General features: G+C 44.5%; 1 protein-coding gene across 1 annotated transcript; it reads left to right on the top strand.

The window, feature by feature from the left end:
* Nucleotides 1–790: 790 nt before the first annotated feature.
* CNTF (ciliary neurotrophic factor) lies at nucleotides 791–16,809 on the top strand. Its single transcript, XM_082266748.1, has 2 exons — nucleotides 791–1,221; nucleotides 16,171–16,809. The coding sequence occupies exons 1-2, from the start codon at nucleotides 1,126–1,128 to the stop codon at nucleotides 16,651–16,653; spliced, it is 579 nt and encodes a 192-aa protein (XP_082122874.1). The 5' UTR covers nucleotides 791–1,125; the 3' UTR covers nucleotides 16,654–16,809.
* The last annotated feature ends 4,866 nt before the right edge of the window (nucleotides 16,810–21,675 follow it).

Consider the following 21,675-nt stretch of genomic DNA (forward strand, 5'->3'; position numbering starts at 1 on the left):
ATAGTATCTTCTATAGTATCTTCTTCTTCTATAGCAGGGGTGTCAAACTCCATTTCATCGCGGGCCGCATCAGCATTATGGTTGCCCTCAAAGGGCCGGTTATATCTGCAGGATTAGATGTCGAGAGCACCCCAAGTCCTGGGGGGGGGGTCAAAGAGGAGCCTTTCTACAGCTGCACAGAGGAGTGCAGGATCTGGCAAAGGAGTTCTGTCCTCTCTGCTGTCGATTACAGAGACAAGGTGGGGGCAGAGACAAGGGGGGTGCCGCAGCTGCAGGAGAGGTGCGAGGGCCACATGAAATGGCCTGGGGGGCCGCATTCAGCCCGCGGGCCTTGTGTTTGACACCTGTGTTCTATAGTATCAAAGAGATCTAAAAATCAATATCTAGCAGCTTCTTCAAGAGTATAATGCAAAGAGATCTAAAAATTGAAATAAATTAAAACATGTATAAAAAATAATGAATGGTTCCAACAAAAAAATAAATAAAAATATATTTATAATTTTTTAATTAATTACCAGCAACTAAAAAGAAGGGTGAAGGGGCGGCAGACACAAGCCTCACCCGGGTGTAATAATTATAATACTTGTAATACTTATCATTTCTAACTTTCAGCATATAAAAAATAAAGGAAAACCTACATATTGCTTTCATAAAAAAAATGTGATTTTTCTTATAGATAATTTGATAGAAGAATATCTATAAGGGTGTGTTGAATTGGTGGCCCTGAGATTGCACTATAAACCTGAAACACTGGGATGTATTTAAAACTGCTGAGCCTCATTAGCTCGACTCTTCCCAGAAATGATCATTAAGCTGTATGGTGACAGGCGGCTGCACAGCTCTTTCCTATGGATGCTACAGATCACATAGCAAGCCCTATGGCAGCGGGGTCACCAATGAAACATTCCATGGCTAATCACTGGGATTAAACTGTTAATGCTGCATGTCTGTGTGCCCTGCTTCCTCTGTCACTCAGTCTCTTTCTCTCTCTCTCTCTCTCCCCTCTCTACCCCTACGCTTTGCTGTTTATCAGGCTCTGCTATTGCTGACACTCCCATTGTAAAAGACAAGTGACTTCAGGGCAGATGTACCATCTTCCTTCCAACCTATATTAGCCAATCCATCATGGATTCTGAAGTGACGCTCCAGGACCTCTTCTCGCAGATTATTCAACAGTTGCGCCAAATCGGGGAGGATGTCGTACACCTGAAGGAGAAATATGTGAGATATCTGGAAATGTGTGTTGTCAGATGCTGTTTTTTTTTTTTTTTTTTTTAACTAAGGGCACAATCAGCGTTTTTTATGCATTTTGCTGCATTGTTTTTAGTAGGACCTATTCACATGAATGCATTCTGGTGCATTGGAAAAATGTTCTGCTTGCTGCATTTTGGGTGCATTGATTTGCATTATTCCATTTAATTCGATGCTGTATTTAGTGCTGGCATGACTAAGCCCCAAAAGGGTTCCTAAAGGAAACCTGTCATTAAAGTAATATATACGTTGCTTGTTGCTGATCTTTTTCTTAAAAAGTCAAATGCTGGGCTTCATGCTATGGTTTCAGTCATTTCTAAAGCTGGGTATAGACACATAGATTATTTTCAACCTGAGGGCTGAACAAAAATGACGTAACAGATGCCCCCATTCACACCTCAACTGTTGTATTTTGGCAGCCACAGTGGACGCCTGTCAATATCTTAACAGTAGCTGCAGCTAAATACCCCTGTTCTGTTCAGCCTATAAGTTTTCACCCAGCTCTAGATGGAAGGTGGCCACCTACGTGTTGCAAACAAAGACAAAGAAGGGCGCACCTACCTAGGGCATTATCCTCAATAACGGCTTTATTAATAAAGTATAAAGGAGCAGCCCATGCAAATGTCCACTGTCCTTATCAGATAACGGCTGACGCCTGAGGGCTCTGAGGAAGAGACGAAGCCTCGAAACACGTCAGCCGTCATCCGATATAGACAGGGGACATTTGCATGGACTGCTCCTGATACTCAAACATTTGGTTTTGATGTGACTGATTTAAGCCCCGTACACACGCACAGATTTTTGGCCAACTGATCGGCCAACTTTTGTCCAGTGTTGTTTGTTGGTTGAAATGTGCTCTAGACTTGCACTGGACTTTTGTTGGCCAACAAAAACCAACTTCAGAAGTGATGTCATGTGATGGTTGACTTTCCCTGTGTTTTTTCTTCTCTGAGCATGCCCAGTCTTGCTCATCTGATTTTTGTCTGCCGAAATCTGTACTGACTGAGGAACAGTCGACCGTTTTTTGTTGGCCAACAAAAGTTTTATAGCATGCACACCAGATTTTTTTCGCCCGAAAATTCGCAGTTGGTTGTCAGAAGCATCATACTAACGAGCCTACAATCGGCAGATCGGACGTTGGCCTACAATTTACGGGCAACAATCTGTGAGTGTGTACGGGGCTTTACACTTGTGTCTGTGAGTAGCCATTTTTATGTTTTATTAATAAAGCTGTTATTGAGGATAATGCGCTAGGTCAAAGAGCCCTTCTTTGTCTTTGTTTGCAGTACTTATTGAACTACCCCAGTTCTTTAGGGCAGCAACACCTTAGCCATTTGAGATGCCGTATGTGAGTTCCATGGAGAGAGTGGTCGGGGAGCTTGGATTCTGAGCGCAGGAGAAAGGTGTTCTATACACTATATCGTTTCAGGGTGGCTACCTACGTGTACCCAGTTTAAGCCACTTAGCCAAAGCAAGTATACAAAGATAATGCTTAGACTTAGCCGACTGCATACCTGTTGATACTGAGACCTGGGAACCAGCATGATGACCTTGCATCTAATGTGGAGCTCATCAATGGAATCTTATTATATTTCTCTAAAAAGGTTTTGTTTCAACCTCAAGTACTTGTCAAGTTCCTCCTTGAGGTGTGCATGTGCTGGCACATCATTCACAAAGATTAATTTATAGGCACCCCTTTAAATTAGGGTGCACAAAATTTTGAAGACAGAAACTCTCATATGGCACAAAAACAATACAGGGTGGGTGCACAGATCCTCAGAATAATAATAAACAAGGCCACAAAGTAAAGGCGCCTGCAGACAGTAATGATGCCACCAGGGCTGTCTTTAACACAGGGCAAAAGGGGCAGCTGCCCCGGGTCTAGGTATTGTTGTGGGGCCCAAAGCAGCTGCCCCTTGAGCCCCCAAATAGTTGATAAGTGGATTCAAGAGGGCCCAAGAAAATTTTTGCCCAGGGTCCAATCAAGAATAAAGACGGCCCTGGATGCCACTAAATTATATATGATCCAACTGTGTAATCTTTAAATATCAAAGTCAAAATTGGATTTTGAAGTACAGAGACAAAAGGGGAGTGTAGCTGAGTTGCAGAGCAGTTCTGTAATTCTTCTTGGAACCAGTGTTTCCAACTCCCATTTGTCAGTATTCTGATGTTCTTGGAATATACCTGTTGGTGATGCTGGAACACATTTGCTGATGATCCTGAAACACATCTGCTGGTAAACCTGGAACACACGTGCTGATAAGGGCTGAAACCCAGTATCGTTTTTTGACCCTGTATCAAGCTGTGTGTGCCTACTCTGCTGGAGATGAAAGAAAATGAACATTTTGATTTTATTACAGTTTTAGGACATTGGCTTTGGACCAGGCACCATCCAATGGGAGGTCAATTAGCCACAGCTCAAGGAGCCCAAGCAACCTCTGGAGAAGCCTTAAAGCGGAGTTCCACCCTCAAAATGAACTTTTCACTGCCCGCTTGCTTTAATTTACCTGAAAAACAATTGGATAATTATTTTTTTATTTTTTTATTCACTTACCTTGTTTTTAAAGAAAATACACTTACCTTCCTTCCTCTTCCTCCCTCTGTGGCCGCTGCCCGCGCCGTCACTTCCTCCTTGCATTGACTCCTGGGAGATGAGCGTCATCGATCCCAGGAGTCAATGCACCTGCAACGGCCCTGCTCGTCACTTCCGGTGCAGGCGCGTCATTCCCTGCTGAATAGCTTTTGGGCATGCCCAGAAGCTGTGCAGGGATGATGCGCCTGCCCCGGAAGTGATGAGCAGGGCCGGTGCAGGGCATTCTGGGACTCCGACACCACCGAAGAGGACGCTCCGGCTTCAGCTGCCCACACCTGAGATGGCAGCGCTGGACAAGACATTTTCAAGGTAAGTATTTCTTCTAAAAGGTAAGTGAAACGGGACAGTTCAGAGGCTATCGTTGCTTAAATGCACTAGCCCTGACTGCCCCGGGGGTATTTTTATCTAAAAAAAAAATTTTTAGGGTGGAACTCCGCTTTAAGGGTTCCAAGGACCCTGGTTGAGAATGGCTTCTCTAATGCTTTTAAGCACCTTATATATTACCTAGGCATTATAAAGCCTATCTATACCTAGGATCTGTAGATGTTAGGGACACTTACCGGAGAGGGTTACCTTTTTACTTTTCTGCACTGAAAGCGCCACACTCAAAACAACTGTCCCGTCTAAAAGAGAAGACAAAAAAGGAGTGAAAACTGCACATGAGGGTTTCTAGCAAAGCAAAATTATGTTAGGTTCCAAAAACAATTTTACCTTCTCGTGGCACCTATTTCAGCACATAGAGGGAAAGGTAATGCACAAGATAAGTAAGTAGTAATGCACAAGATAAGTAAGTATTATAAAGGACAACTTCACAACCATGTCACACAGGCTTTTTTTTAAATCAGTCCTAGACAGGCTCTGACACCTGCTGTGCACATGTATTGGGGTGCCCATCCATTCCTACAGAGGGTTCTCTATGGCTTGCATGCTTGCATATCTTGCAGAAAAAGCTGTGAGACAATGCCTAGATAAGGCAGGGCTTCTAAGTAAAGATCTTGGGAGTAGGGCTACAATGGGGGAGGGGGACGTGAAGAACAAAGTTGTTCTCTAGCACTTTGGCTACTAGAAAAGAAGATGACTTTCCAAAATTCTTTATTAAAGACGGCCAGGCACGACTGATCCAGTAATGACTGATACATTTGTATAAATTAGAACTAAATCCATTGATGTAACAGTTTGCCAAAACAGTTGCATTCAAGGCATGCCGTGACTGATAACTGTCACAGTGGCTTTACCTTCTCAAACAAACTGTCAAGCCATCAAATTGCTGGTGTCATAACTGATCAAATCTGCAGCACCATGCCAACTGCAGATCAAACTGAGAATAGGATGGCAGCGTCCTTGTCTTTGATGTATAGGGTTTAGTTCTGCTTTCATGAAGACCTGATTTTTCCACCATGCAAAGAACTTTGTTGGGTGTAAGATTCTGGTACCTCTGGTACCCTTAATTTCCATCTCCTTCCAATATGCGTCCCACCTTTCTAATTAGGTGGTACGCATACACCTTTAAGACGGATGACGTCATCGCCGAGCGCCGCAGAGCGGCTATTTCAACCGCCGGCGTCCTCTCTCACGTTGTTCGTTCAATGTGCCTACAGAAGCAGCCATACCTGATGTCACTCGCTCTTGTATCTCGCTACCTGAACTTGTTTCACTCACTGATCTTGTATTTCGCTACTCGATCACTCTTGGGATACTGCTTTCACTCTGTGTGCTTGTGTGTCTACATGCTTACAAGCTTGTCTTGCTGCCGGAACCTCCAGCTATTTGCTTTTACCTGGAACAGAGCGGAACCTCGCTACTGATCCCTGTATCTCGCTACCGGATCACTCCCTCATTACTGGACCCTTCTACTACAAACCTTACTAGTGATAAGTACCCCACAGGGGAATCCTCCATAAACTAACTTACACTATCTACCTCTGCACATTAAGGACTGTTACTATCTATGCATACTAATTCTATCATCTGCACTGTTGCATAGATTGCTAGCTCTTGAGTCTACTACCATCTATCCTTGCACTGGGTTAGTCTATCCTGTATTTGTCATCTGCTGTCCTTACCACCTGTTACCATACTCGATTACTAACCTATCTGCATTCTACCTAATACCATCTAATACTCTCCTGAACATCTCTATCAAGTGTTTACCATTTCTGTCACTGTTCACACCTGTCCCTTCAGCACATCACCTTCATACTATCATATACATCCTATCACTCCAGGAACATCTTATTGAGTGTGTGTATATCTGTATGCTGAAGCTGACAGGCCCACAGTGATGAGTCTGGAGAGTTGGATCTGGTTATTCAACACATCTCTACATGACTACTGAGTGGAGATTCTGCAGCTGCAAATCCAGCCTACTACAAAAACGCAGGAGCGTTACAATGGGTCACCTTAGCAGAAGCTCCACATGATGCTGGTATTTCCTAAGTGAAATGTGCTTTCCCCTCCTGTAGGGCTGTTAAGCCGGCAGCTATGTCAGACTACTAATATAACATGCAGAATTTGATGACCGTTCTTCTACTAGGAAGGAAATGCAACTGCTGAAAAAAATCAAAGAAAAATAGGCAGGAAGACAGCTGGTGGCAACTTATGAATGAAGAAAACTTCTCCGATTGAGAACGAAAGCAACGTTTCCCAACTGCTTTTAGCAACTACTAGCGCCATGTAAGACTTAAAGCAGAGTTCCGCCTTCCCCTCCACCCCCCTCCAAAAATTAAAAGTCAGCAGCTACACATACTGTAGCTGCTGAGTTTTAATATTAGGGCACTTGCCTGTCCTGAAGTCCAGCGATGTCGGCCCTGCAGCCGATGTTTCCATCGGCTGTCGGGTGCTGCCGCCGCCATTGCTGGTAAGGGAACCCGGCAGTGAAGCCTTGTGGCTTCACGGGCGGGTCCCTACTGAGCATGCGCGAAGCTCGCTGCGCATTCCTATTGGCTCGGCGGCGGGGGAAGGAGGAGTGGGCCAAACTTCTGAGAGACAGCCAGTGGTGCCGTATCCAGGGAATGGGGAAGGGTAGCTTTCAAAAACAGGTACCCATTCCCCCCTCCCCCTGAAAGGTGTCAAATGTGGCACCGGAGGGGGGGAGGAAGCAAAAGAGCGGAAGTTCCACTTTTGGGTGGAACTCCGCTTTAAGATCAAGTTACAGTTTATTATGAATGTAGTTCTCAACTGGTTTTAATAAGTCCCCTGCCAGCTAGTCTAAAATCAAATAAAGATTCTGTAGGTGAAAGAAGATGTGACTGAAGGACAAATCATCTGAAAGCATTTCATAAACTATTTAGTCAACTGTTTTGAGAAAAATATGGAACTTGCTGAGCTTCTGATCCCATTAACCACTTCAATACCGGACACTTTCACCCCCTTCCTGCCCAGGCCAATTTTCAGCTTTTAGCACTGTTGCATTTTGAATGACAATTGCGCGGTCATGCAACACTGTACCTACACCAAATTTATGTAATTTCCACCCCACAAATAGAGCTTTCTTTTGGTGGTATTTGATCACCTCTGGGTTTTTTCCTTTTTGCTAATCAAATAAAAAAAGACTGAAAAGTTTGAAAAAAAAAAAAGTTTTTTTGTTTATGTTATACAATTTTGTAAATAAGTTTTTTCCTGCACTGATGAGATGGCACTGACAGGCACTGATGAGGAGGCACTGATGGGGTGGCACTGATGGGCGGCACTGATAGGTGGCACTGATAGGCACTGATATGTGGCACTGATAGGTAGCACTGATATGCAGCATTGGTGGGCACTGATAGGCGGCACTGCTGGGCACTGATAGGCGGCATTGATGGGCACTGATAGGTGGCACTGATAGGTGGCACTGATGGGCACTAATGGGCACTGATAGGCGGCACTGATCGGCACTGATAGGCGGCACTGGTGGGCACTGATAGGTGGCACTGGTGGGCAATAATGGGCACTGGTGGGCGACACTGATAGATGGCAATGATGGGCACTGATAGGTGGCACTGATGGGCACTAATAGGCACTGATAGGCGGCACTGGTGGGCACTGATAGGCAGCACTGATCGGCACTGACGGGCGGCACTGGTGGGCACTGATAGGTGGCACTGGTGGGCAATAATGGGCACTGGTGGGCAACACTGATAGATGGCAATGATGGGCACTGGTGGGCAGCACTGATAGGGAGGGCACTGGCAGGAAGCACTGATGGGGAGGGCAATGGGGGGCTCCCTGAGCCCTGATTGCCATCCCTGGTGGCCATAGTTGGCATCCCTGGGGTCATAGGTGGGCGTCCCTGGGATCATGGGTGAGCATCCCTGGTGGTTCTAGTGGCACCCCCCCCCCCGAGGGTCTGCACTGGTAATCAATGATCTGATTACCAATGCCGACCCCCCCCTGTCAGGGAAGCCGCTGATCGGCGCTCCTTTACTCGTGCCTGTCAGGCACGAACTAAGGAAAGCCGATCACATGGTCACAGTAGGCTCTTTACCGAGATCGGAGATGCAGGGATTCAGACTGACACCTCGCATCACCGATCGCCGCTCTGCGCGCCCCCGGGGGGGTGCGCAGAGCTGTATTATCCTGCCGCCGTCCTATGACGTCCGGTCAGGATAATACAACCACAATCCCGCCGTCATTTTGCTATAGGGCGGGCGGGATGTGGTTAATAAATACTTCACCAAGAAAGGCTGAAGACCACTTTATCACATACTTCTGCCCAGATCAGAGCAGACCATTCTATGTTGTTTATCCATACTTTGATTTTCTTTTGCCTCTGGTATAGCATGTATGCTATTCAAGGTGGAGATTCAGCTGAAGATTAGCCTTTCAAAGATTGTTATCTTCAAATGCAGAATATCCATAAATTAAAATTAGGTTTTTATAGGCAAAGACAAATAACAGGAGCATCAGTTACTAGTGAACGATCCCAGGACTGGGAATTTTTATCCCGCACAGGATAAAGCTTGGCCAATCTATTGGAAGCAATTCTGTAATAAATACATAAGCAGAGATTTCCCCTCAGTGAAAACCACATGTTAAATAATCAGTGGCACCAGAGATAATGGTAACTAACTACACTTGCATGCTGCTTTTCTGCTAAAGTAAAAGCAGTAAAGGATTGATTTGTTTTTTCTAAATGAATAAACATATTATACTTACCCACTTTGTGCAATGGTATTAAACAGAGCAGCCCTGAATACCCCCTTCTAGCTCCCGCAGCTGTCAATCACAGCCAAAGAGCCAATCAGGAGGGGGTGGGGCCGAGCCAAGACACCATGTGTGAATAGACACACAGAGCCGCAGCTCGAGAGCATGCCTGCTTAGGTGCCCCCACCGGAGCCAGGAGCGCCGGAGTGGAAGCCCAGAAGATGGGAATCCAGGCTGTTCTGTGCAAAACCATTGCACAGAGCAGGTAAGTATAACATGTTTGTTATTTAAAAAAAAGAAACAAGACTTTAATATTGTTTTGAGCTTGTTCCACATTTTTCTACCTACCCGAGCCTTCCTATTGGTTGTTTGATATAATGGTTTGCCTCGCTGATAAATAGGGAGGAAGGGGGTGGGAGGTTCAGTGCTGGAGCTCAGGCCTAATATAGACTTTTATAGGAAAAGTCAAGATTTGCATATACAGTGGGTACGGAAAGTATTCAGACCCCCTTAAATTTTTCACTCTTTGTTATATTGCAGCCATTTGCTAAAATCATTTAGGTTCATTCTTCTTCCTCATGAATGTACACATAGCACCCCATACTGACAGAAAAACACAGAATTGTTGACATTGTTGCAGATTTATTAAAAAAGAAAAACTGAAATATCACATGGTCCTAAGTATTCAGACCCTTTGCTCAGTATTTAGTAGAAGCCCCCTTTTGATCTAATACAGCCAGGAGTCTTTTTGGGAAAGATGCAACAAGTCTTTCACACCTGGATTTGGGGATCCTCTGCCATTCCTCCTTGCAGATCCTCTCCAGTTCTGTCAGGTTGGATGGTAAACGTTGGTGGACAGCCATTTTTAGGTCTCTCCAGAGATGCTCAATTGGGTTTAAGTCAGGGCTCTGGCTGGGCCATTCAAGAACAGTCACAGAGTTGTTGTGAAGCCACTCCTTCGTTATTTTAGCTGTGTGCTTAGGGTCATTGTCTTGTTGGAAGGTAAACCTTTGGCCCAGTCTGAGGTCCAGAGCACTCTGGAGAAGGTTTTTGTCCAGGATATCCCTGTACTTGGCCGCATTCATCTTTCCCTTGATTGCAACCAGTCGTCCTGTCCCTGCAGCTGAAAAACACCCCCACAGCATGATGCTGCCACCACCATGCTTCACTATTGGGACTGTATTGGACAGGTGATGAGCAGTGCCTGGTTTTCTCCACACATACCGCTTAGAATTAAGGCCAAAAAGTTTTATTTTGGTCTCAGCAGACCAGAGAATCTTATTTCTCACCATCTTGGAGTCCTTCAGGTGTTTTTTAGCAAACTCCATGCGGGCTTTCATGTGTCTTACACTGAGGAGAGGCTTCCGTCGGGCCACTCTGCCATAAAGCCCCGACTGGTGGAGGGCTGCAGTGATGGTTGACTTTCTACAACTTTCTCCCATCTCCTGACTGCATCTCTGGAGCTCAGCCACAGTGATCTTTGGGTTCTTCTTTACCTCTCTCACCAAGGCTCTTCTCCCCCAATAGCTCAGTTTGGCCGGACGGCCAGCTCTAGGAAGGGTTCTGGTCGTCCAAAACGTCTTCCATTTGAGGATTATGGAGGCCACTGTGCTCTTAGGAACCTTAAGTGCAGCAGAAATCTTTTTGTAACCTTGGCCAGATCTGTGCCTTGCCACAATTCTGTCTCTGAGCTCTTAAGGCAGTTCCTTTGACCTCATGATTCTCATTTGCTCTGACATGCATTGTGATCTGGAAGGTCTTATATAGACAGGTGTGTGGCTTTCCTAATCAAGTCCAATCAGTATAATCAAACACAACTGGACTCAAATGAAGGTGTAGAACCATCTCAAGGATGATCAGAAGAAATGGAAAGCACCTGAGTTAAATATATGAGTGTCACAGCAAAGGGTCTGAATACTTAGGACCATGTGATATTTCAGTTTTTCTTTTTTTAAATCTGCAACAATGTCAACAATTCTGTGTTTTTCTGTCAGTATGGGGTGCTATGTGTACATTCATGAGGAAGAAGAATGAACCTAAATGATTTTAGCAAATGGCTGCAATATAACAAAGAGTGAAAAATTTAAGGGGGTCTGAATACTTTCCGTACCCACTGTAACATTGGCTGATATCTGGTAGGCTTATCTTTCGGTGTATTTTCTTCTATTCATCTGAAATCAGTTTTTGTTTCTTTTGAACTTCTGATTCTGTTAGATCGCTTTCTTCTGTGAACTTACTAAAAGCAAAGCTATCCCAAGCTTAAACCTATAAGGAGAGCGTCACTTCCTACAAGAGGTGCTCAAAGTCTTCTCCTGGGAGTCATGGAAATCTCAGAGCTTTGGGAGCAGACTAAAAGCAAAAAATACACTGCTACAAAAAATTAAAGGAACACTTTTAAAACACATCAGATCTCAAAGGGGAAAAATATCGTACTGGATATCTATATTGATATAGACTGGGTATTGTGTTAGGAATGAAATGTTGCTACATGGTTTGACAGAAATGAAAATGATTACCCTACAGAGGGCTGAATTCAAAGACACCCCAAAAATAAAAGTAAAAAATGTATGCAGAGGGCTAGTCCATTTTGCTGAAATTTCATTGCAGCAACTCCAAATGGTACTCAGTAGTTTGTATGGCCACCATGTTCTTGTATGAATGCCTGACAATGTCGGGGCATGCTCCTAATGAGGTAACTGGTGGTGTCCTGGGGTATTTCCTCCCAGATATGGACCAGGGCATCACTGAGCTCCTAAACAGAATGAGGTGCAGCCTGGCGGCGTCGGATGGACCGAAACAGAATGTCCCTGATGTGTTCTATTGGATTTAGGTCAAGCGACCGTGGGGGCCTTTCAGTGGTATCAATTCCTTCATCCTCCAGGAACTGGCTGCATACTCTCACCACATGAGGTCGATCATTGTAGTGTACCAGGAGGAACTCAGGACCCACTGCACCAGCGTAGGGGCTGACAATTGGTCCAAGGATTTCATCCCAATACCTAATGGCAGTCAGGGTGCCATTGTCTAGCCTGTAGAGGTCTGTGCGTCCCTCCATGGATATGCCTCCCAGACCATCACTGACCCACCACCAAACCGGTCATGCTGTTACAGGCACCATTCTGTTCTCCACGGCTTTTCCAGACCCCTTCATATCTGTCACATGTGCTCAGGGTGAACCTGCTCTCATCTGTGAAAAGCACAGGGCGCCAGTGGGAGACCTGCCAATTCTGGTGTTCAATGGCAAATGCCAATCGAGCTCCACAGTGCCGGGCAGTGAGCATCAGACCCACTAGAGGGCATCGGGCCCTCCGGCCACCCTCATGAAGTTTGTTTCTGATTGTTTGATCAGAGACATTCACACCAGTGGCCTGCTGGAGGTCACTTTGTAGGGCTCAGGCAGTGCTCAGCCTGTTTCCGCCTTGCACAAAGGAGCAGATACCGGTCCTGCTGATGGGTTAAGGACCTGCTACAGCCCTGTCCAGCTCTCCTTGAGTAACTGCCTGTCTCCTGGAATCTCCTCCATGCTCTTGAGACTGTGCTGGGGGACACAGAAAACACAAATTGATGTGCCATCCTGGAGGATTTGGACTTCCTGTGCAACCTATATAGGGTCCAGGTATCGCCTTATGCTACCAGTAGTGACACTGACCCTAGGCAAATGCTGAACTAGTGAAAAACAGTCAGAAAAAATGAGTAGGGGAAAAAATGTCAGTGGCCTCCACCTGTAAAACCATTCCTGTTTTGGAGGTTGTCTCATTGTTGCCCATCTAGTGCCCCTGTTAATCTAATTACCACCAAAAAGGCTGAAACTGGTTAGGAACCCCCACTGCTACTTAACCGACTTATGCCTCGTTTCCACTGAGCGGATCGGTTCAGGTCGGTTCGGTACGGTACGCTAATTTGAGTGTTTCCATTATGAAAGTGGCCCATACAACCGAACCAAACCGCACCATTCCTGGTCCTGCTTCAGATGTAGGGCCATAGGAAATGGTACGGTACGGTTAGGGCGGAGCTACTGGCGTCACACGATAGAGTCCTCTGATTGGCGGACAGGAAACCATCAATGCTCACGTCAAATGAAAGAGCAAAACAAACACCTCATTTGGTATTAACCCCGCATGGTCCCTGGTGGCCCGACTTGCAGTGGAAACGCTCACCTGAATAGACCGGACCATTCTAACCCTTCCAAACTGTACCGACCCGAACCGTTCCGCTCAGTGGAAACGAGGCATAAGTGGCACTACTTCTCAGCATTGTGGGGGTACAGGATACAGAAGGGCTGTTCCTCCTGTCAGGGTTATAGAAAGGTCTTCAAACCTAGCTTGTGGTCAAACCCTCCTAATTCCAAAACTGAGTAATTGTTTTAGTGTTGATGTGTTGACCCTTTAAAGCAGGGGTAATGAATAAAAAATTATTGGAGGTCCGATTAGTAAAAAATGTTTCCAACAGAGGTCCGAATTGCATGTTTATGCAATGTCTCATATCCTTCCCATCACTAACCACTCATTTTATATCACAAGCCTAAACTTACATCAGTGTCCTCAGTCCCTCCTCAGTTTCCCCTTTACATCAACCCCCCTTCCCAGCACTGCCCTCCTTTATATCACCCTTCCCCATTTACATCACACCCCCCACAACACTTGCCCCGTTACATCATATTTTCCCCCCTACCACAGCACTGCCCGGCTTCAAATCACCCCCACCCACAGGACTGCCCCCCTTTACATCACATCCGCCCCCATGGCACTGCCCCTTCACATCCCCCCCGACAGCACTGCCCCCCTTTACATCCCCTCCCCAAAAGCACTGCCCCCTTTACATCTCTCCCCCACAGCACTTGTCTCCCTTTACATAACCCCCAGCACTGCCCCCCTTTGCATCCCCTCCCCAAAAGCACTGCCCCCATTACATCTCTCCCCCACAGCACTCGTCTCCCTTTACATCACCCCCATAGCACTTGCCCACCTTCATCCCCCATGGCACTGCCCCCTCCCCTTCAGTAATGTGCTCTTGTGCTCTGCCCCCTACACCCCTTTAAATCACCCCCCCCCCCATGCAAACACAGCACTGCCCCCTTATGGCACCCCCTCCCCTTTGCAGTCATGTTCTCCTACCTTACACAAAACAGCTGGAGGCACTGCACCGAATAGAGGGCAGGAGCTGCCAGGGTTAATTTTTCATATTAACTAGCTGGTTGGTTGCTAGGACCACTGGGCGGTCCTAGCAACCAATCACACGCTAGTTATTCTGGAATGTTAACTCATGCAACTTCTGCTTCCGCACCCCATTTAGTGTGGCTGTGCCTTTTTGTTCTCTGATCTGTGTGAGGTAGGAGTTACATAGTTAGTCAGGTTGAAAAAAGACACAAGTCCATCTGGCTCAACCAATAAAAAAATAAAAACAGTAAAGAAAACCCAACATACAATACCGTATACACAATCCTATACCCACAGTTGATCCAGAGGAAAGCGAAAAAAAACCTCAGCAAAGCATGATCCAAATTACTTTAGCAGGGGAAAAAAAATCCTTCCTGATCCCCCGAGAGGCAATCAGATATTCCCTGGATCAACTTTACCTATAAATATTAGTACCCATTTATATTCTGTACACCTAGGAAAGAATCCAGGCCTTTTTTAAAGCAATCTAGTGAGCTGGCCAGAACCACCTCTGGAAGGAGTCTATTCCACATTTTCACAGCTCTTACGGTGAAGAAACATTTCCGTATTTGGAGACGAAATCTGTTTTCCTCTAGACGTAAAGAGTGCCCCCTTTGTCCTCTGTGTTAACCTTAAAATTAATAACTTAACGCCAAGTTCACTATATGGACCCCTTATGTATTTATACATGTTGATCATATCCCCCCTTAATCTCCTCTTCTCAAGAGAGAATAAATTCAGTTCCCCTAATCCTTCCCCATAGCTGAACTCCTCCATGCCTCTTATCAGTTTGGTTGCCCTTCTCTGCACTTTCTCCAGTTCCCCAATATCCTTTTTAAGAACTGGTGCCCAAAACTGAACTGCATATTCCAGATGAGGTCTTACTAATGATTTGTACAGGGGTAAAATTATATCTCTCTCTCTGGAGTCCATGCCTCTGTTAATACAAGAAAGGACTTTGCTTGCTTTGGAAACCGCAGCTTGGCATTGCATGCTATTATTAAGCTTATGATCTACCAGAACACCCAGATCCTTCTCCACTATGGATTCCCCCAGTTCTACAACCCCTAGTATCTATGATGCATGCATATTCTTAGCCCCCAAGTGCATAACTTTATATTTATCAACATTAAACCTCATTTGCCACATAGTTGCCCAATGAAACAGTGTATTGAGGTCAGCTTGTAAGTTGAAGTCACGCAGCTCATTCCCGCCCTCTATCCAATGTGGCTGTACCTCCTATTACTATTCAGCCTCCTGTTCTCCACTTTGCCCTGAGAGGGGCAGCGGCAGAGGCTAAGGTTAAGGAAGCGGGCTCCTGAATGGCATGACCACGGGTCCAGATTGGACAGTGGCTCAGTCCACTTTCGAACCGCAGCCCGCCATTTAGTGATGCCTGCTTTAAAGGATAATATCACCTTTCTTAACATGTTACACCCGTATTTAGGGTGATTCATGTTCAACAAATTTTGAAAGAACAGATGTTGCTTAGAAAAGTAATAAATGGAATAAAGTACAGAGACTAAATAACGATAATTCACCCTATACACGGTTAAGCTTAATCTAGCTGCAGTAAATACTTACCTTTTGATAAGGTCTATCAAATAAATACTTCCAGTTGCCCACTGATTTCAGGGCATCAGAGGCAATGTTTGGGGCTCCCTGGATTTCTGGCTGATAAACAGTTTTTTTTTTTTTTTTTTTTTGTACTTGCAGTACATACAAAGCATTTATTAAATGCTTTTATTTATTTATCAAATGTGCATTTATTGTAGAGATATACAGTACATGTGTTCTTGATTTTTTTTTTTTCTTTTTTACCCAGACAAGCACTTTAAACAAAAAGGAGACTTTATTACTTAGAAATACAATTAACTCTTCAACTCATAAAGAGGACTCTTGATGTTATGTTTTGTACTAATTTAAAAATGTGGTCATACCATATAGTATGTGTAACACCATTTTATTAATATCATATGTTGGTTGCAAAAATAGAATAAATAATTAATGTAAGACTTTTTCCCCTGACACTCTTTTTTCTTTCAGTTGGAGGCACATGGGCTTGACGGCTTATCACATTTTGACCTATTTGGAGGGAGCGCATCCATGGGCTCAGAAAGCTGGATGAATATGGCAATGGAGGAACGAATGTTAGCCAACATTACTGCCTACATAAAATTGGAGAGACGCCTAATGAAAGTGATAGAAGAGCAGGCCGAAAGTCTTCTGCATGAAAAGAGGGACCTACACGGGGGCCTTCAAAACCTACTGGAGCAAGTGACGGCCCTTAGGGCACAACTGGAGAACCTTGGAACCACCATCGGCCTGAGCATAGAGTCAGATGAAGGCATTGATGAAGTCGATATAACATCAGAACCTATGTATGAGAGGAAGGTCAAGGGCTACCATGTCCTGAGAGACCTGTCCACATGGTCAGTGAGAAGTGTCAGGGACTTACGGAAGTTGCAGAAGGAGCAAAAGAGGTTGGCCAACAAGACTGAAACCCTCTCTGAAGGGAATGGTCAGTGAAGAACTGGGATAACCTTGAGTGAGGGGAATGAGAAGGTGCCTAAGAGAACAAAGGTTAAAGAACACCTGTGCTTCAGCAATAAGCATAATGCGGAGTAGGGTTGGAAGCAAATACTGTACTTGGAATTTCAGTAATGGTTTGAGTATTTTTTAGAAGTGAAACATTTAAGGTTTACTTTAGTCCCATTTGCATGCATCTCACTGTGGCATGGCTGGGATGTTGGGTTTTAAGGCAGGTTGGTGTGACGGAATAATTTGTTACTAAGCATCTTAGAGAAAGGAAGACATCCAAAGCCTCCGATACTTAAACCTCTACTCTAACCACAATTTACTTTTGCATAGAGAGTATAAGAGGTGTCTGTACCCATTCGAGAGATTTCTCTCTGGGATTTTGACAGGTGTCAGAACAGGAAGAGAACAACCCGTGGTTGCAGGAAAGAAATTAACTCCATGTGTGGACGGCCTTAGCTACTTGGCACCGGCGCCTCCCAGCCCTTTTGGAGTTTAGGATGCTGGGAGGCAAGGTGGGTTTATGATACTGTGACTAACTGTCATGGCAGTCACATGATCGGAAAGCTCCCGATCGAAAGTAGCGATTGAGAGCTTTTCGTTAGCCGTCAGTAACTGTGTCGGGAGTACGTGGGGGGCTCTCCTCACAGTTGTATTCACACTAATTCACGCAAATATTCAGCTGCTTGGCACCAAGACCCACCCACCAAGAGGCTGCATATTTGCGTGTGGCAAGCGCTAAGGCGTTAAGTAACATCAGTCATTATGTGATCTTTACTAGATATTGCTTGGTTCAAGCTGACCACATTGAACACATTGTCAGATCAGATTTAATCTCTGATAATTTAGGTAACTGGATGGATTTAGGTAACTGGAAATCACCACTTATGCTGGCATTTAAAGTAAACCTGTCACAAGCCTACACAATGCAAAACTGAACAATATGATAAGAAAATACATGTCACATGGCAGAAGATCCAGAGGTATAATCGCTGAAGTTATGTGAAAACCCTTAAGCTTGGCACTATCCTCCCTGGATCCAAAGCATTCCTACTACTTTCTTTGGTGATGGGTGGGCTCGCTGACCAATCAGGAAAAGTGGGAGATTATGAGACTGGGTAAAGCTCAACTTTTACAGCTAAAGTATATATAGAACTTTATTCTTCACATTGAAGAATGTGATACCCACTTGTATTGTTACAGCCCACCACCTTTGTATAAGCTTATTACCATAATAGTGTAGAAAAGTTGGGTGTCAATTGCACTGTGGTTCTTAGAAGCTGAAGAGAGAAAAGTAGAGAGAGAAAAGAGTAATGGGGTAGCCATTGGGTTCATGCAACTCAACCTTTCGGCACAAACGTGACTTCCTTCCCAGATGCACTAAAACATTTATAATTTATTCATCAAGTACAGTATTACTTCCTCTGCCACCACCCCACTTAACAGCATTAATTGTTAATCTAAATGACAGGTGCTCTTTAAACTATTAGTAAGACTGAAGACTGTGAAGTTAAACCCCTTTTCTTTAACTTCTGAAAGTTCACTGCTCTTGAGAAGTGACAACCTTCTTAAATGGGAATTTCACTTGTTTTAGGGAGATTTCGTTTCATTTTCTGTTGCACCTCCAGGACAGGGAGTGAAGGAAAAGTTGAGGGAAGTGAGACACGGACAACACAAAATACCCTGATAATGGCTTTAACAATTCCCTACACTACTATAAAAAGATTGAGTATACATACAATTTGCATTTTTCTCACTAAAACATTTATTAAATGATAATGCGGAATAAAAAAAAAAAAGATATGACAAAAGTTAAAACTAAAATTTTTTTAAGCAGTTTTTTAAGTAATTAAGTAATTTAAGTAGTGGAAAATGGAAAATGTGCAGGGTTATTATTTGTTTCTACTTTCCCCAGACTCCTGAGCACCAAAATTAGGTGGCCTCCTGAGGTCTATAGGCAATTCTAATGGCTGACCTTATTTTCATACCATGTGCCATCTCTCACCTCCTATCTCTGCACCATGGTATTAGATAGCAGAGCCCCTCTGTTATTTGACACTGTTATTGTGTTGGGTGCCAGCATGTGTTATTAGTCTGAGGTGCTCAGGCAGTTGGCAGATCAGGCACAATTGTGCCTCTCCCACCTTTGACTCAAACTGAAGAGTCACCCTCAATGTATCAGCAAGTCTGTAGGACTACATTAAATCCCCTTGGTGTCAGATGGAGTATCGAATGTTAGCCAACATTACTGCCTACTTAAAATTGGAGAGACGCCTAATGAAAGTGATAGAAGAGGAGGCCGAAAGTCTTCTGCATGAAAAGAGGGACCTACACGGGGGCCTTCAAAACCTACTGGAACAAGTGACGGCCCTGAGGGCACAACTGGGGAACCTTGGAACCACCATCGGCCTGAGCATAGAATCAGATGAAGGCATTGATGAAGTCGATAGAACATCAGAACCTATGTATGAGAGGAAGGTCAAAGGCTACCATGTCCATGTGGTCAGTGAGAAGTGTCAGGGACTTACGGAAGTTGCAGAAGGAGCAAAAGAGGTTGGCCAACAAGACTGAAACACTCACTGAAGGGAATGGTCAGTGGAGAACTGTGATAACCTTGAGTGAGGGGAATGAGAAGGTGCTTAAGAGAACAAAGGTTTTTTTGCATGGATAGTTGGACCTACACGGGGGCCTTCAAAACCTACTGGAACAAGTGACGGCCCTGAGGGCACAACTGGAGAACCTTGGAACCACCATCGGCCTGAGCATAGAATCAGATGAAGGCATTGATGAAGTCGATAGAACATCAGAACCTATGTATGAGAGGAAGGTCAAAGGCTACCATGTCCTGAGAGACCTGTCCATGTGGTCAGTGAGAAGTGTCAGGGACTTACGGAAGTTGCAGAAGGAGCAAAAGAGGTTGGCCAACAAGACTGAAACACTCACTGAAGGGAATGGTCAGTGAAGAACTGGGATAACCTTGAGTGAGGGGAATGAGAAGGTGCCTAAGAGAAGAAAGTTTTTTTGCATGGAAAGTTGGACCTACACAGGGGCCTTCAAAACCTACTGGAACAAGTAAAGGGCACTGGTGGAACAACTGGAGAACCTTGAAACCACCATGGGCCTGAGCATAGAGTTAGATGAAGGCATTGATGAAGTCAATAGACAACCAGAACCTATGTTTGATAGGAAGATCAGGGGCTACCATGTCCTGGGAGACCTGTCCATGTGGTCAGTGAGAAGTATTAGGGACTTACGGAACATGCAGAAAGAGCTTGGCCAACAAGACTGAAACACTAAATGAAGGGAATGATCAATGAAGAACTGGGAGAACCTTGAATGAGGGGAATGAAAAGGTGCCTAAGAGAACAAAGGTTAAAGAACACCTGTGCTTCAGCAATAAGCATAATGCTGATGTAGGAGGGTAGGAAGCAAATACTGTACTTGGAATTTCAGTAATGGTTTCAGTGTATTTTGGAAGTGAAATATGTAAGGTTTACTTTAGTCCCTATTGCATCCATGTTATTTGATTGTGGCATGGCTGGGATGTTGGGTTTTAAAGCAGTTTGGTGTGACGGAATGAACTGTTTATCAGCATCTTAGAGAAGTGAAGACACCAAAGCCTTCCAATACTTAAAGCTCTACTCTAACCACAATTTACTTTTGCATAGACAGCAGAAGTTCTGTCTGTGTCCCCATTTGAGAGATTTCTCTCTTTGGCTACTTAACAGGCATTTTGGCTACTTAACAGGTGTCAGAAAAGGAGGAGAACAGAAATATTTTCTATGGACACAGTCACAGCATTTAACCACTTAAGCCCCGGAAGATTTTACCCCCTTCCTGACCAGGGTTTTTTTTGCGATTCGGCACTGCGTGACTTTAACGGACAATTGCGCGGTCGTGCGACGCTGTACCTAAACAAATTTGACATCCTTTTTTTCCCACAAATAGAGCTTTCTTTTGGTGGTATTTGATCACCTGTGTGATTTTTTTGATCATGCGCTATAATCAAAAATAGCGATAATTTTGCAAAAATAACAATATTTTTCACATTTTTTTATATGAAATTCCCCCCCAAAAAAAAGTAAAAATCTAAATTTTTTAACATGTTAGGCCAATTTGTTTTCTGCTACCTATGCTTGGTAAAAAAAATCACAATAAGCGTATTTTGATTGGTTTGCGCAAAAGTTATTGCGTTTACTAACTAAGGGAAAGATTTTTGTCATTTTTGTTGTTTTTTTTTTAACGAGTAATGGCGGCGATCTGCATTTTTTTTTGTGGGACTGCGACATTGTGGCGGACAGACCGGACCCTTGACTGACATTTTTGACACTTTTGGGGGCACCAGTGACATTACTACAGTAATCAGTGCTATAAATATCCACTGTTACTGTACAAATGACACTGGCAGGGAAGGGGTAACTTTATTGGGGAAGGAGGGGTTAAGTGTGTCCCTAGGGGCGTGTTTCTAACTGTGATTGGACATGGCTACTGGTGTAAGAACAGAGATCAACGGTCCTACATAGCAGGACCGTATGATCACTATTCATACACAGGGGAGAATGACAGGCGGCTTTGTTTACATTAGCCGCCTGCCTTTCTCCCTTCACGGCGAATGATCGCAAGTGACCGGCGGACCCGATGTCACGCACACGCACTGACTTGTTAGGGAACGAGCCGGGGCCCGCTATTGGCTCACAAGCAAGTGACAGGCTAGTGACGTACCCATACGTCACTTTGCCTGGCCAGGGCTGACCGCCGCAGTATATGTACTTGCGGCGGTCGGCAACCGGTTAAAACCCGAGGGGAAAGGTAAAAAACAGGATGTGCCACACCAATAGTTGAGTCAAGGTACTGTATGTTTTTTCATAATAAAAAGTCCAACAAGGCAAGCTAACATATTTAGGGGGCTCAGGTGTGCTCCTTTTACCAGAATTCAAGAGTCAAATGACATTTACTGGACTGAAAAGTAATAAATGGCCTGTTTTGATAAGACTTCATATGTAGTCTTTGAGC

Source organism: Pelophylax lessonae (assembly GCF_965119305.1).
Source record: "Pelophylax lessonae genome assembly, chromosome: 9".
Lineage (NCBI taxonomy): Eukaryota > Metazoa > Chordata > Amphibia > Anura > Ranidae > Pelophylax > Pelophylax lessonae.

Coding starts and splice junctions, on each gene's coding strand:
- CNTF (XM_082266748.1), top strand. CDS start 1,126: ATGGATTCTGAAGTGACGCTCCAGGACCTCTTCTCGCAGATTATTCAA. Junction 1,222..16,170: donor TACACCTGAAGGAGAAATAT/GTGAGATATCTG, acceptor TTTTTCTTTCAG/TTGGAGGCACATGGGCTTGA.